Here is a 14,422-nt window from a genome sequence, read left to right as displayed (position 1 = left end):
ATTCATACTACTTCCTGTTGCTCAATTTTTGCAGGATATTGAAGCAACAATTCATTGTGCAGAATGGCTTTCAATTATAGGTGGATCTAGCACTGGAGAACAGAGAATTAGGTAAGTTGATATCCATTACGAGCTCATTAAGTTTCTTTCTTCTATTACTATCCATTCAGCTCCATCATGGTAGTCTGTTCCTTTTGCTACTTGATGCTGTTCGACATTGGCTATGTATTTGTAAAAGTACCCAATAAGCTAATTAGCTCATTGAATTCTAACTGTTTGATAAAATTATCTGTTGACACAAATGATAAATATGGACATGTTTATATGATATTTTTTTAATAATTTTGTTTATTTATTAGAATATATTGAGGTAATTATAATCTTAGTGTTTGATTAATCTTAAAGTCCTATAAGGTTTTTTTTTGTATAGAGATTATTTTAATTATATTTTTTAGTTTCAATTACTATTTCTTTTGTCATATTAAGCATTTTACTATTAATTTTATATTATGTCTTAATGTTTTCCAACCAAATTTAAAATAAAATCAATTAACATACACTTAAGTAGATGCCATACTTTCATTTTGTTGGTTAATGTAATAGTTAAAATATCTTGAAATACAAAACTAAAATATTGTGATAAATACAATGCGATCACAAGCCTTGGGAGTGACTGCTTTTCTATAAATTTTCTAGCAGAATTTTCTATGCTATTAAATTATTGTATTTCATTGTTTCTAGTGAAATAAAAAATATATTTTCTTGAAGGGCCACGTTTTGGAATTGAAACACAACATGTCATTGCTATATATGTGCCAAGGTTAACTGAATTAGATATTCTGGATCTTTGGAAAATTGTGAGTTTCACTAAACTTTAAATCAGGTGTTGGTAAATTCTAAGATTGATTAAAATACGCAGACACTCCCAGATCCGTTCCACATTGATTGACAAGGAACTCAATGAGGAACAATGATGCCTGAAAAACAGGCATGAATAATAGATGTCAGTAGCATTCATGACAATGGATGAGCAGTTCTTTGATAAGACTGATCTGTGCTATTATTCTGTGGACATGTATTCTATTTTCTCGTGCTTTTCTTACATTTTCCTTCTCTGAATTCAATGCCATAATCCTAGTCTAGCTTTGTAGAAAAATATTATGAAGAATTTTAGGCAAATCTTTCACAGGCTCTTTCTATACTATCATATAATTCCCTTGTCTTGATAAAAGTTTACACTGAAGAGATGCTGATTTTTTTTCTTATCATGGTTTATGTGACCATTCTTCCTTGGTTCATGTATTGAAGGCGTGAAGATTCATTACCTATATTTAAGAGAAGACTCTTTGGTGGCGTGCTGGACTTCGCTTCTAGTGAGTTGCAGGTCCAGGTACATATTGTTTCCAATCTTGTTGATTTTTCCAGATGAACAGTTTCAATTTTCCCATTACAGTATATTTTGTCCTTTTTGTATTCTGATGTTTTTCCCCTCTCATTAATCTTGGTTATTAATGTTTATGCTCATCTAGAAAACAATTTCTCAACTTATGCCTACGCTTACTTACATAAATGTGTGAATCTACAAGAACACGAGAAATGCAATTATATATATTTCTTGTTTTTTGTTAAGAGAGGAAGAAAAACAGAAATAATGTCTACATTCAGATTTTCCTTACTGCAGACTCAAATTATTGCCATGGCTGCTGCTGGTGTTGCTTCCGAGGGTTTGTCTCCAAATGCTGCCAAGGCAGAGGCTGAGAACGCTACTCAGCTGTCTGTGTCTTTAGTAGAGAATGTCATTGTGATACTAATGCTTGTAGAGGATCATATAAGGTTACAAAGCAAGCAGTCATCTTCATCACGTGCTACAGATGGCTCTCCATCTCCCCTCTCTCTCTTTTATCCAGTGCATTATAACTTAACATCGGCACTCACAAGCCCAGAATCAGAAGTTAGGGGTGATCGCACACCAGCATCTGGCAACTCTGGGGGAGTCTCTCTTGACGTATGCATACAGTAATTTAAAAGTAAACGTGCAAGCATGCTATGTGTCATAAATACTGTAATTTGCATTTGCTCCACTGTTGTTCTTTTCATTCCTTAAAAATTCATACAATGGTTTCATACCATCCTGTTCTTTATAAGCCTTTTCTAAAATCAATAATTTTGAAATATTGCTTATTAAAGTTTCAATTTCTGTTTTTATTTTGCAATGCTTTATCTGTTTTCTCCACAAATATCCATCTTTTGGCAAGGCCCTTAAGATTAAGAATATTTTTTTTTCCGTTTCCTTCCCTACTTCTTTTTTATTTGCATTCTTGTTTATTTAATTTTTAATTTTTATAGCCATTCCCCCCATCCTCTCTCTCTCTCTCTCCTAGTCTTGCTATGTGCTTGTTCCTATAATGGTGTGACTGTCAAATTTTTAGGTCCTTTCTTCAATGGCTGATGCAAATGGTCAGATATCTACTTTAGTTATTGAGAAGCTCGCCGCAGCAGCTGCAGCTGATCCGTATGAGTCTGTTTCTTGTGCTTTTGTATCATATGGTTCTTGTGCTAAGGATTTAGCTATTGGGTGGAAATATAGAAGCCGTTTGTGGTACGGTGTTGGCCTTCCATCAAATACAGCTTCATTTGGTGGTGGTGGGAGTGGATGGGACTTTTGGAAGTCCATAGTGGAGAAAGATGCCAATGGCAACTGGCTTGAGCTTCCATTGGTGAAGAAGTCTGTAGCAATGCTGCAAGCGTTGTTGCTAGATGAGTCTGGGCAAGGTGGTGGTCTTGGTATAGGTGGAGGGTCAGGTACTGGAATGGGAGCAATGACTGCGTTATACCAGCTTTTAGACAGTGATCAGCCATTCTTGTGCATGCTTCGGATGGTTCTTCTATCAATGAGGGAAGACGATGATGGGATTGACAGTGAGATGCCTGAAGGAAGGAAACTGCAGTCAGAACTTTTGTGGAGGTAAAATAACATCTGTAATCATATTACTTCCAGCTCACTTGTTGATTCTTAGAGATAATTTTTCATTACCTGGAAAAGTTCCATTAAGGTTAACTTAGGTACATGACATTAGCTTGTTTTTCTACTTGGTCACCAATACTTAAAAAAATAAATAATGTTAGCAATTTGTATGAAACTTTAGCATTTCACGGTGCTTAAGATGTACTTTTTTCATTTCTACTTTGTAACTTTTGTGAAAAAATGTGTGGGCAGTAAGCAATAATTTTGGAATTACTTTTCTTGATTTCAGAAGGAAACAATACATTGGTATTTAAAGGAAAAACGAAATCCTAATAAAAGGAAATAAGTCTCAGACATAATAAATCAAGAGCAAATCTATCAAATATCCTAATCCCAATCCATTAATTTTAGGGATTTCTTACAAACAAATCTATATTATTATTCAATCAATCTATATTTATTGTACAGTAAATGTGCAATATTTACACCCATATTTCAACCCTCCCTCTCAAGCTGGGGAATAAATATCCACCATTCCCAATTTGGTTACGAAATTATGGAAGTTTGAGGTATTGAGTCCTTTTGGCAGCACATCAGCTGCCTGTTGCTTGGACTGAATGCATGACATGCATACTAAACCTTCTTCTAATTTTTCCTTAATGAAGTGTCTATCTATTTCTATATCTTTTATTCTATCATGTTAAATGGGATTATGCACAATGACTATCACAGTAGAGCTTCATGGGTCCCTCCAAATTCTTCAAGTCATCTAAGATAATTTTTAGCCATAATAACTCACATATAATAACTCACATAGTTGAAAGGAATAGAAAGAAATAGATGGAATGTATTTCTGATGTGTATTACAAATGTGATTACAGTCTCTATTTATAGACTGTTTTACAACCTAATCAAGGAAAGAAATAATAGGTAATGAAAGACAATTATAATAGTTGTTTAAAGCTATACAAACCAAACAAAATCAAATCACTAACAAATCTGTCCTAATAATCGATCCCATAGGTTTGAGTGTACCCTTTTGCAACCAACCTTGCTTTATATCGATCCAATGTGCCATTAGACTGATACTTCACTGTGTATATCCACCGACAACCCACTGTGATGTGATTCCAATAGCCACATAGAACAAGATTCTTGACATTTTTAGGAATCACCTTGAGCTGGAAAATATAGAGGCACTTTTCTTAGAGTTGGATCATGGTTCTAAGACAAGAACTCACCAATTACTAGTACCAAATCCCAAACTCATTTGGATGAACCAAATATTGTCAAATTGAATCAACAAAGGAATTAAAATTGAAAAGACCGAACAGAAATAAACCAATACTCAATTGAACCGAACAGAATTAAGAAACAAAACAGAATATAGGTGCTGGAAAATGGAAGAACCGAAACTAAAACAACTCAAAACACAAGGCAACATGAACAATTGAAGAAGAAGAAAGGAAGGAGAAGAGAATGCTCATGAAGATGGAAGGAGGATGGATGATCTCGCCACTAGAAGTGTGGAATGCTCCTAGATGAGAGTGACGCCGCCACTTGAGGACTCCATGGATCCATCAAGATAAGACTAGGGAAGAAGGCTCCAAAAGCTCTCCAAAGGTCACTCAAAATTTGAGTATAGTTTTCTTAGATTAATTCCAATCTGAATTTTACAAAGAGAGCACCTCTATATATAGCCTAAGGTGCTGAAAATGCAAGCTAAAACAATTCAAATTTCCCTCCCAAAGCTAGCTAAAACCGGCGCCTATTTCAAGCCATGAGGAAGGTGTGACTCCTTCCTTCACTTTGGCACCTCCTATTCTACTTCTACACCTATCTACTAACACACCCCCCTAAAGCTCCTAACTAAAGCCTAAAAGATGCTATAACAAAAGAGGTTTCTAAAGTTTCCCTCTAAGCACCTTCAACTAAAGAAACTACAAAAAGAGAAAATAAATGTCCTCTAGCTCCCAAAGCTTTGAACATGCTTCTTGTAATCCTTTGAGGTGGACTTTGACCTCCATGGGCGTCCTCCATTTGTGCCTCCACCTCTTCTTGAGCTTGATGAGTGGCCTCCATGTTCTCTTGAGCTTGATCTCCATCATACTCCCCGAGTTGGAGAGAATTCGACCACGAATTCTGGAGACCTACAGAAAAAGGAGTTAGATCGCTGACATTAAAAGTATGACTACCTAAGAATGTATCAGGCATATCTAACTCATAAGCATTGTCATTAATCCTCTTGAGGACTTGGAAAGGTCCATCCCCTCGAGGCATTAGTTTGGACTTCCTTTGAGTAGGAAAACGATCCTTCCTCAAGTGAAGCCAAAACCAATCGCCCTCATCAAACAACAATGCTTTTCTCCTTTTATTGGCAAGTTCAGCATACTTGCCAACCTTCTTCTCAATTCTCTTCTTGATGTCTTTATGCAAAGTTTTCACAAAAGAAGCCTTTTCATCCCCATCTTTGCACAAGACATCTTCAAGAAGGGGAATAGGAAGAAGATCAAGAGGTGTTAGGGGATTAAACCCATAGACCACCTCAAAAGGAGAATGGGAGTCTCTACAATCTCCCAAGTCTCATTCTTTTCTAATGCCTTCATTTCTTCATTCATGGCTCGAACCCAGTTCTCATCCTTTAAGGCTTCTTGTACTGATGTAGGGATTCTAATAGAATCAATAGCTGAAAGAAAACTCTGGTGCTGCATAGAAAGTTTTTCTATAGACACAAATTGAGATATAGGATATTTGGCAGAAGATCTTTTTTCTTTTCTCAAGGAAATAAGTAAATCATCTAGGTTAGTTTCATTTAAGGTGTCCTCAAAAGTCTCATACGTATGAGTTCTTACCTCGGTTCAGACAATTGAAGTTGCTGTTCGATCAGGACGGGTGGCAACTCAAGGTCCTTAGCTTCTTGAATACTCTCCCCCTGAAGCTGAGAACTAGGAAAGAAAGACTTTGTTTCATGAAAGGTGACATCTTTGGAAATATAAACTTTACGACTTTGAGGATGATAACATTTGTAGCCCTTTTTGTTGGGGGCATAACCGATGAAGACACGTTTGATGGCGCGAGGATCTAATTTACCTCGATATGGACTATGAACATGGACAAAAGCTGGACAACCAAAGACACGACACTGAAGACTAGGTAACATAGGAATAGAAGGATAAAATATGGTCATAAGCTGAATAAGAGTAACACCCTCTAGAACCCGTGAGGGTAATCTATTAATCAAATAAGTGGCAGTCAGGACGGCTTCCCCCTCAGTAAGATTTTGGAATTGACATTTGGAAAAGTAAAGCTCTAGTAACCTCAAGGAGATGACGATTTTTCCTTTCAGCAACCCCATTTTGTTGAGGAGTGTCCACACAGGTTAATTCATGAACAACTCCATTTTCCTGAAGGAACTTTGAAAGGTTCTGGTTCACATATTCTCTTCCATTATCAGAACGTAATCTCTTAATTGGACTTTCAAATTGTGTTTGAACCATTTTGTAAAAATTTACAAACAATTGAAAAACTGCAGACTTATATTTCATGAGGAATATTCAGGTAAGGCGAGTACAATCATCATTAAATGAAACAAACCATTTTGCACCCGAGATATTAGGAATAGATGAAGGTCCCCATACATCAGAATGAATAAGATCAAAAGGTTTTGAACTTCTATTATTATTCGAAGGAAAAGTTGTTCTATGGTGTTTAGCAAACTGGCAAACATCACAATGAAAAGACTCAACCGATAATTTTGTAAATAAAACAGGAAATAAGGATTTTAGGGTACTAAAAGGAGGATGTCCAAGACATCTGTGTTGAAGCCATATCTGAGAAGATGACCAAGATTCAGTGCCTTGCTGAAGGCTAGAAGTGTGTGCCTGTAGTTTAGCACACTTTTTAGTTTCTTCCTGCTGTAAGTAATATAACCTGCCCTGCTCTTTAGCAAGTCCAATTGTCTTCCCCATGGCAAGATCCTGAAAAACACAATGGGAAGGAAAAAATGTCACTGCACAATTTAAATCTTGGGTAATCTTATGAATAGACAAGAGATTATTAGATAGGTTGGGAACATGAAGCACATTTTTTAAAGGAAAGGAAGGTTGAAGGTGGATATTACCACGACCAGTAATGGGGGTATTGGAACCATTAGATACAGTAATATGTTGGTTATAAGATAAGGCATTGTAGGATGAAAAATAATTGGAATGAGGTGTCATATGATCAGTAGCACCAGAGTCTATAATCCAGATATTCTCAGTACCAGAAGCATTAAAGGATAAGAAACTAGAACTCTTACCACTCATGGTTAAAGAACAAGAGCTAGTCTTACTAAGAGAGTTCATGAGAGCTCGTAAACGTTCCAAATCTTCTTTGCTGAGTGAGGGGACCTCCTCTGCTATTTAGTACTTAGAGCTGAACTATCAACGGAGTTGCCCCCATCCAACATTACTGACCTCCGAGTTTCTTCCCCTCATTCAATGTGAAAAACCTCTGAGAGAAGGGAATTTTTCCTTTCCCAAAATCTGAATCCTAATTGGATCAAATTCAGGGTTCAATCCGGAAAGAAATTTAAATATGCGTACCCTTTCAAGAAATTGTGCTAGTGCAATAGAGTCATTTGTGCACTTCATCTTCAAATTTTGATATTGATCTAATTCGATCCATAAACTATTCAACATACCATAGTAGTTTGTTACTGAAAGGCTCCCTTGGCTGGTATGACATGCTGCAGTATCTGTTTTCATAGAGTATGTTTGACAAAGGTTTTCCCAAATCTCCTTAGCAGTGGAGAAAAACATACAATTTCGGCTAATCTCTGGCGTCATAGAATTCCATAACCAGGTCATGATAAGAGAGTCTTCATCGTCCCAGTCTTCATATTTAGAATTAGTTTTGGCTGGAGGGTTCCCTTCTAGGTGATTCAATTTCTTCCTTCCTTTGAGAGTAGCACGAACCAACTGGGCCCATTGTAGGTAGTTGTTTCCATCGAGACGATAGCTACTTTGCAACATCGGCAAATCATTGGAGCTAAGAGAGGTTGTATTGTTAGTCGACATTGGTAAGAGTTGATATTGGTTTGCACCCAATTTTTCCAGTTTCTGCCAGCAAATCAATTATATATTTTTTCTGAGATGTGAAAATTCCCTAATTAGAGTAGGCTAATTCAATCCCTAAAAAATACTTTAAACTTCCTAGCTCTTTTACTTCAAATTCTTGGACTATTTTATGTTTCAATTTTCCTTCTCTTTTTCATCATTTACAATCATTATAATATCATCAATATAAACTAGAATGTTTAGTAAACAAAGGTTGATTTCCTACACTTTGTTTGTAGCCAAACCCCTTCAAAGCTTTTGTGAATCTTCCAACCCAAGCTCTAGGGGACTGTTTCAGTTCTTACAAAGCCTATTGCAGTCTGCATACTTTGTTTTTTCTGTCTCCTTCAAACCCGGGTGTAATGTTCATGTAGATTTCTTCTTCTCATTCTTCATGAAGAAAAACATTTTTAACATCATAATGTAGAAGTTTCCAATCAAAGTGGGCAGCTAAGGACAAAAAAATCATTAAGTATTCCTTTTAGCAATTGGTGCAAAAGTCTCTTGGTAGTCTATTACATAAGCTTGAGTTTATCCCTTAGCGACCAACCTCACTTTGTACCTCTCAATAGACTCATCAACCTTATATTTTATTGTGAATACCTATTTGCAATCAAGAAAACTATTTTCTTTGGGTTTGTCAACAATTTCCCAAGTACTCTTCTTTTCCAATGTATCCATCTCCACTTTCATGGCATCTCTCTATTCTTTCTTTGTCAAAGCTTCAGTACCAGTGTTAGGGACAACAGAAAAATTCAAGCTAATAATGAACCTTTATTGGTTAGTCTATAATTTATCTTGAGAAACATATTTTGATAAAGGATAGAGAGGTTGTTTTTCACAATTTCTAGTACCTTTTCTAATGGCTATTGGCATATCAAGGTCATTTGGCTAGTTGAGAGTGTTCTCATTTTGTTCAACTATGTCTGTAGTTTTAGGTTTAGAACTTTGATTGGATTCATGGACTTTGCCACATCTCTGGAATGTTCTTCCTTCTTGTGTAGACATTGTTGAATCTTGGGAAATTTTAGGTACTAACTCTTGTGGCTGAATCTCTAATTGTTTCAGTATTTTCTGGTTGCAATTCAGTAGCATCAAGGATATTATCAGTTCAATATCTAATTCTGTGCTGGAATTAATTTGCTTAGCTGTAGGTTCATTTTTTGAGGCTTCAGTTGGAGCTTATGACAGAACAAAGGGTTCTAGGTGGTTATCAAAATCTTCTGAAAGAACTTCTTGGGAGCTAGCATTGTAGAAAAAAAAAATAGTTTCAATGAAGGTGAATCAATGGAGATATACAACTCTTTAGATGAAGGGCTATAACACTTGTAATCTTTTTGAGTTGCTGAATAACCAAGAAAGACACATCTAACAGCCCAAGGATCAAGTTTGTCTCTATTTTGGTTGTAGATACATACAAAAGTTGTGCACCTAAATATTCTAGGAATGAAGCCATTTGAGATCTTAAAGTGAGGGTAAAAATTTGTAGGGTTTTCAAGAGGGTTTTTGTTCTCTAATATATGTGAGGGAAACCTATTTATCATATATTCAGCACTGATGACAACTTCTCCCGAATAATTTGTTGGAACTTTCCCTTGAAAGAGAAATGCTGGGTGCTGTTAAGCAAGTGCCTATTTTTCCTCTGTCATTCCATTTTGTTGGGGTATATAGACACATGAAGAGTTATGAATAATTCCTTTGGATTGAGAATAAGTAGACACAACTTGGTTGAAATAGTCCCTAGCATTGTTAGTTCTAAATCTTTTGATGTTGACCCCAAATTGATTTTGAATCATTGAATGAAAAATGGGAATAACAGGGTTGATATCATATTTATGTTTAAGAAAATAGAGCCATGTAATTCTAGTGCAACCATCAATAAAGCTTGTCTTGTATCTTTCAATGGATTCGTCCGCCTTGTATTTTATAGTATATACCCATTTGCATCCTACAGGTTTTGTCCCATTTGGTAGAGTAACCACTTCCCAAGTACTATACTTTTCTAGTGCATCTATTTTCAAGACCATGTCCTGTTTCCATTTTTGTCCGTCAATGCCTCATACATAGAGGTAGGTGTTGTGGTAGTGTTTAGGCTTGTAAGGAAAGCTTTTATGAGTAGGTAAGTATTTAAAGGACAGGTAATTGGCCAAAGGGTATCGTGGCTTGTTGGTACATTTTTTAGTCTTTTTTTTCCTAAGGGCAATTGGAATGTCTAGGTTCTCTTAGGTTGGTGTCAATTTGGATTCAGGTTCTTGTGAAGTTGGGAATCAGAGATGGATTCACTAGAGATTACAAGATTAGGAAAAGAAGTTACCTCATGTAATGTTGGGTTGGATTGGATTGGATTCTAAAAGTTTGTCGAAACAAACCCTTTAGCACCCCCTAAGAGGCCAGCACTAATTGAAGCTATGGGTCACTGCAATTAAGAAAAAATTTCAATAAACAACGATGTTTAGAACTCATGAAGGGCAGTACGAGTATTTAGTTACGTCATTTGGATTAATAAATGCTCTCTCTACTTTCAAATCCTTAATGAAATAAGGAAGTAACCTCTCCAAGAAATCCTAATTATTCCCTATAATAAGAATTATCTTGTTCTCATCGATTTTATCTTATCTTTCCTTGCTTGATTGACTTTGGGGTCTAGTATTTAGCTTTATTTGTAGTGTAAAATAAACGTTAGTGAATTGTCCATTGTATCATCACACAGTGTACCATATTAATGCAATATCCTTCTATTCTAAGTCTATACAATTCTCTGCTCCTTGCTTACCTAAATTCTACAATTTCAACTGGTTAACGTTGTCTTATTTATTTAACTACTTATCCTTATATGACAGTGTTCTCTCACCTATTCTCAACATGCCGATTTCTGATGCTAAGAAACAAAGAGTCTTGGTAGCATGTTGTGTGCTTTATTCGGAGGTTAGCATTGACTCCGTTTAACATTTATATTCTCGGTTACTTTGTTATCCACAATATTTATCTTTTGTCTTTCTTTTGCCTACAATTGTTGTAGTCAGCATAATATACAATATTTGGGCAGGTATACCATGCTGTTAGCATAGACCGAAAGCCTCTTCGTAAAAAGTATGTTGAGGCTATCATACCACCATTTATTGCTATCCTAAGGAGATGGCGCCCTCTTTTGGCTGGAATTCATGAACTCGCGGCTGCTGATGGTTTAAACCCTCTCATGGTGGATGATCACGAACTTGCTGCTTATGATGAGTCATTTGAGGTAGTCAATTTACTTAGTTTATATGTGCACAAACTTAAACGGTCACAGATATGTGTGCATGCATTACGTATACACAATTGTGTACATGCAAACTACGCTTCTGAAAATATTTTTGAATTTATGTAGAGTACAAGAACTCATCTAATCATATAGATTAAGCTATACTTATTGTGATTAGTAGCTTTAGAATCACTGACACATGGGCTTTGGAAATTTTTTTTGGTACTAAGAAGACCAGTAGAAAAAAAAAAAACTTTTTTGGGATAAATGATGACCATGTACGATAACTTCCGAATTTGTGGAGGACACATTGAGCAATATAGGATCAAAGTCGAAGCTCTAGTACCATATAATTCTAGGAGAAGCAATTATTTTTGTTTTTCACCATTCATCAAAGTTTTGTACGAGTTTCTATATACAGAAACGGCTAAAAAGATTCTAATCACCTGGATTACAAAATAAATAAAGATAAGAAGAATAAGATCAAATCAATTTTGAAATTTTTGAACTTGATCTTAGCTACCTAAATCTTCTAGAATAAAGAATAATAAAATTGTTGGAAAGTTTCCTTAATTGTGGTCATCCATAGCACGCCTAAGTTTTGGCGATTTCTTAAATTGCAACCTCAACGGTGAAGTCCCACAACAATTACCAGTATGGTCAAATGAAAGTATAAAAGTGTAAGGCAAACTCTACCTTATAAACCAGTTTTAAAAGACCGAGTTTGACACAAACCAAATTCCAAGAGGCTTTTGTTTCGTACACCCTCTTATTTTGCTAGCTGCACCCACATAGTTTAAGTAGAAAGTCAAAAAATGTCCTTGCCATTTGGGTTTTATCATATTCATCTATCTTTCACCGTTAGACGTTGCATTGCTGCTAGAACTCGTCCCTAATCCACCACTTGACATAGACAGTGAGGACACATCGATACAATAAAATGTGCCATGCTTTCTCCCCAGGTCATCAGTAGGAACTTTGCCATGAATGAGGCTTCAGTAAAAGATTTTGAGGGTTGAATAGCTTTATTCCTTAAAGAAAAAGAAAATCTCCATAAAACTTCCCGCTTTGATAAACAAATGAATAAGCCTGCCTATAACCGAGTTTTCCATCCAAAGAATGTTTTCATCTACCTGGTCAGTGACCTCAAAAGTGGGTAGTACTGTATTGAGTATCTGATGTGCAATACTACCATATTTGCTGGAATCTGCCAAGTATTATTACTTGTGAAATCTGAAACCTTAGCTTTTAGAAGTGATTGAACTGTCTATCAATATTCATCGAATCAGCTACTGCTTTATTTAACCATTTATCAGTCCAAAATTTTCACCTGATTTGCCATTTCCAATTTACCACATTGTATTTTCCTTTACCAAATGAAAGCTATTTTTCAAACCTGCCCAGATAAAAGAGGATACAAAAGAAACCACCAAACAAGATGGCCTTGACACATGAGCTGCAAGAAAACTTTTGCCCATTCAGATTTCCCTTTTATTAGCTCTCTACCTAGTTTTGACATAGATGCTTCATTCATATCTTCTATATATCTTAATCATAGTCCTCCTTCCTTGTAAGGTCTACAAATAGTATCCCATGCTACAGAAGTTGCTTTAACCAAGGCAATATCACCATTTCAAATAAAATTTCTAAACCATCTCTCAATTGTTTTTAACAATGTTACAGGTCATCTATATTCATGAAAACTGAAGAAAAACATGCCATGTACCACAGACTTTGCCAGCATAAACCCTCCCATAGAGGAGGGTAAACAACCTTTCCATTTGGCTAGTTTTTCCTTAATTCTGTCTACAATTAGAATCAGATGACGCAACTTTGCTTGCCCTTAAAAATAGGTACACCAAGGTATAAAAAGGTAGTAAATTTGCTATTATTCATTGTCTGATCCGAGATCTTTTCATATCTATGTAAAACATCCATAATGGTTGGCCTGATTTTCCATTGTATTTCTTTGTTGTCACTCCAATAAAATCTGTACAAAATCCAAGTGATGTATTAATCAAGAACTCCTGCATGCATCTAATATTATATTCATTTATATGAATTTTGGTGCATTAACTTAATTATGCAGCTGACATTTCTTTCAGGCTTCTCTTGATCTGATAGCTCCAGCCTGGGCTGCTGCTTTTGCGTCTCCACCTGCTGCATTAGCATTGTCTATGATTGCAGCTGGTACTTCAGGTAGTGAAAATCATGCTCCTTCAACAAATCCCCAGCTTAGGCGTGAAACCTCATTACTAGAACGGAAACAAGCTAGGCTTCATACATTTTCAAGCTTTCAAAAACCTTCAACTATTCCTAACAAAACACCACCCATACCAAGGAGCAAAGCAGCAGCAAAAGATGCTGCTTTGGCAGCTGCTCGTGATGTCCAACGTTTTTCAAGAATTGGTTCTGGAAGAGGTTTGAGTGCTGTGGCAATGGCTACATCTGCACAGCGAAGGACTGCTAGTGATACGGAGCGGGTTCGCAGGTGGAATATTACTGAAGCAATGGGAGTTGCATGGATGGAATGTCTGCAGCCAGTTGATACAAAGTCGATATACGAGAAAGATTTCAATGCTTTGTCATATAAATTTATAGCTGTTCTTGTTGCCAGTTTTGCCCTAGCAAGGAATATGCAACGATCTGAGGTCCGTCTGCTAAATGTTACTATGGTTTTTAGATTATATCGAGATACTGTTGTTAAACATTTTTGTTGCCAGATGGACAGGCATGTACGTTCAGGTATAATATCTCGGCATCGTATCAACACTGGAATTCATGCATGGCGCAAACTTATTCGACAACTAATCGAGATGAGAAGTCTTTTTGGGCCTTTTGCAGATTATTTGTACAACCCAATTCGAGTATGTTATGATATAATTGTCCACGTTGTTGCTACCAACTGGCAGTCTTTGTTGCTACTCATCTTTTTCTGGCCTTAAATTATCTTTTGCAGAGTATATGAAAAACCTTTATAAAGATGTATATTGCTTGCTGTTCTTAGGTGTACATGCCTAAAAATTAAAAACCAAGAATTCAGAAAGAACTAGTGTAGGGGCTTTGGGCTTTAAAAAGGAGCTCGATAGCTCTTTTGAGCTGATGCTCCTATTTTTC

The 14,422-nt window shown here is 36.1% G+C and overlaps 1 protein-coding gene across 1 annotated transcript in view; it reads left to right on the top strand.

Moving 5' to 3' along the window:
• The window catches only part of LOC137819559 (BEACH domain-containing protein C2), a 56,827-nt gene that overhangs the window by 31,500 nt on the left and 10,905 nt on the right, over positions 1 to 14,422 (top strand). The window contains exons 7-14 of the mRNA XM_068623446.2: positions 35 to 111; positions 1,309 to 1,390; positions 1,682 to 2,005; positions 2,430 to 2,965; positions 10,905 to 10,989; positions 11,111 to 11,305; positions 13,411 to 13,956; positions 14,029 to 14,172. Of these exons, the coding sequence (XP_068479547.1) occupies positions 35 to 111; positions 1,309 to 1,390; positions 1,682 to 2,005; positions 2,430 to 2,965; positions 10,905 to 10,989; positions 11,111 to 11,305; positions 13,411 to 13,956; positions 14,029 to 14,172 (1,989 nt within the window). The remainder of the gene's footprint in view (positions 1 to 34; positions 112 to 1,308; positions 1,391 to 1,681; positions 2,006 to 2,429; positions 2,966 to 10,904; positions 10,990 to 11,110; positions 11,306 to 13,410; positions 13,957 to 14,028; positions 14,173 to 14,422) is intronic.

This window comes from Phaseolus vulgaris, chromosome 10, assembly GCF_051622355.1.
Source record: "Phaseolus vulgaris cultivar YP4 chromosome 10, ASM5162235v1, whole genome shotgun sequence".
NCBI classification, from domain to species: domain Eukaryota; kingdom Viridiplantae; phylum Streptophyta; class Magnoliopsida; order Fabales; family Fabaceae; genus Phaseolus; species Phaseolus vulgaris.
The sequence above is the reverse complement of the archived record's forward strand: the minus strand, read 5'-3'. Positions and strand labels throughout refer to the sequence as shown.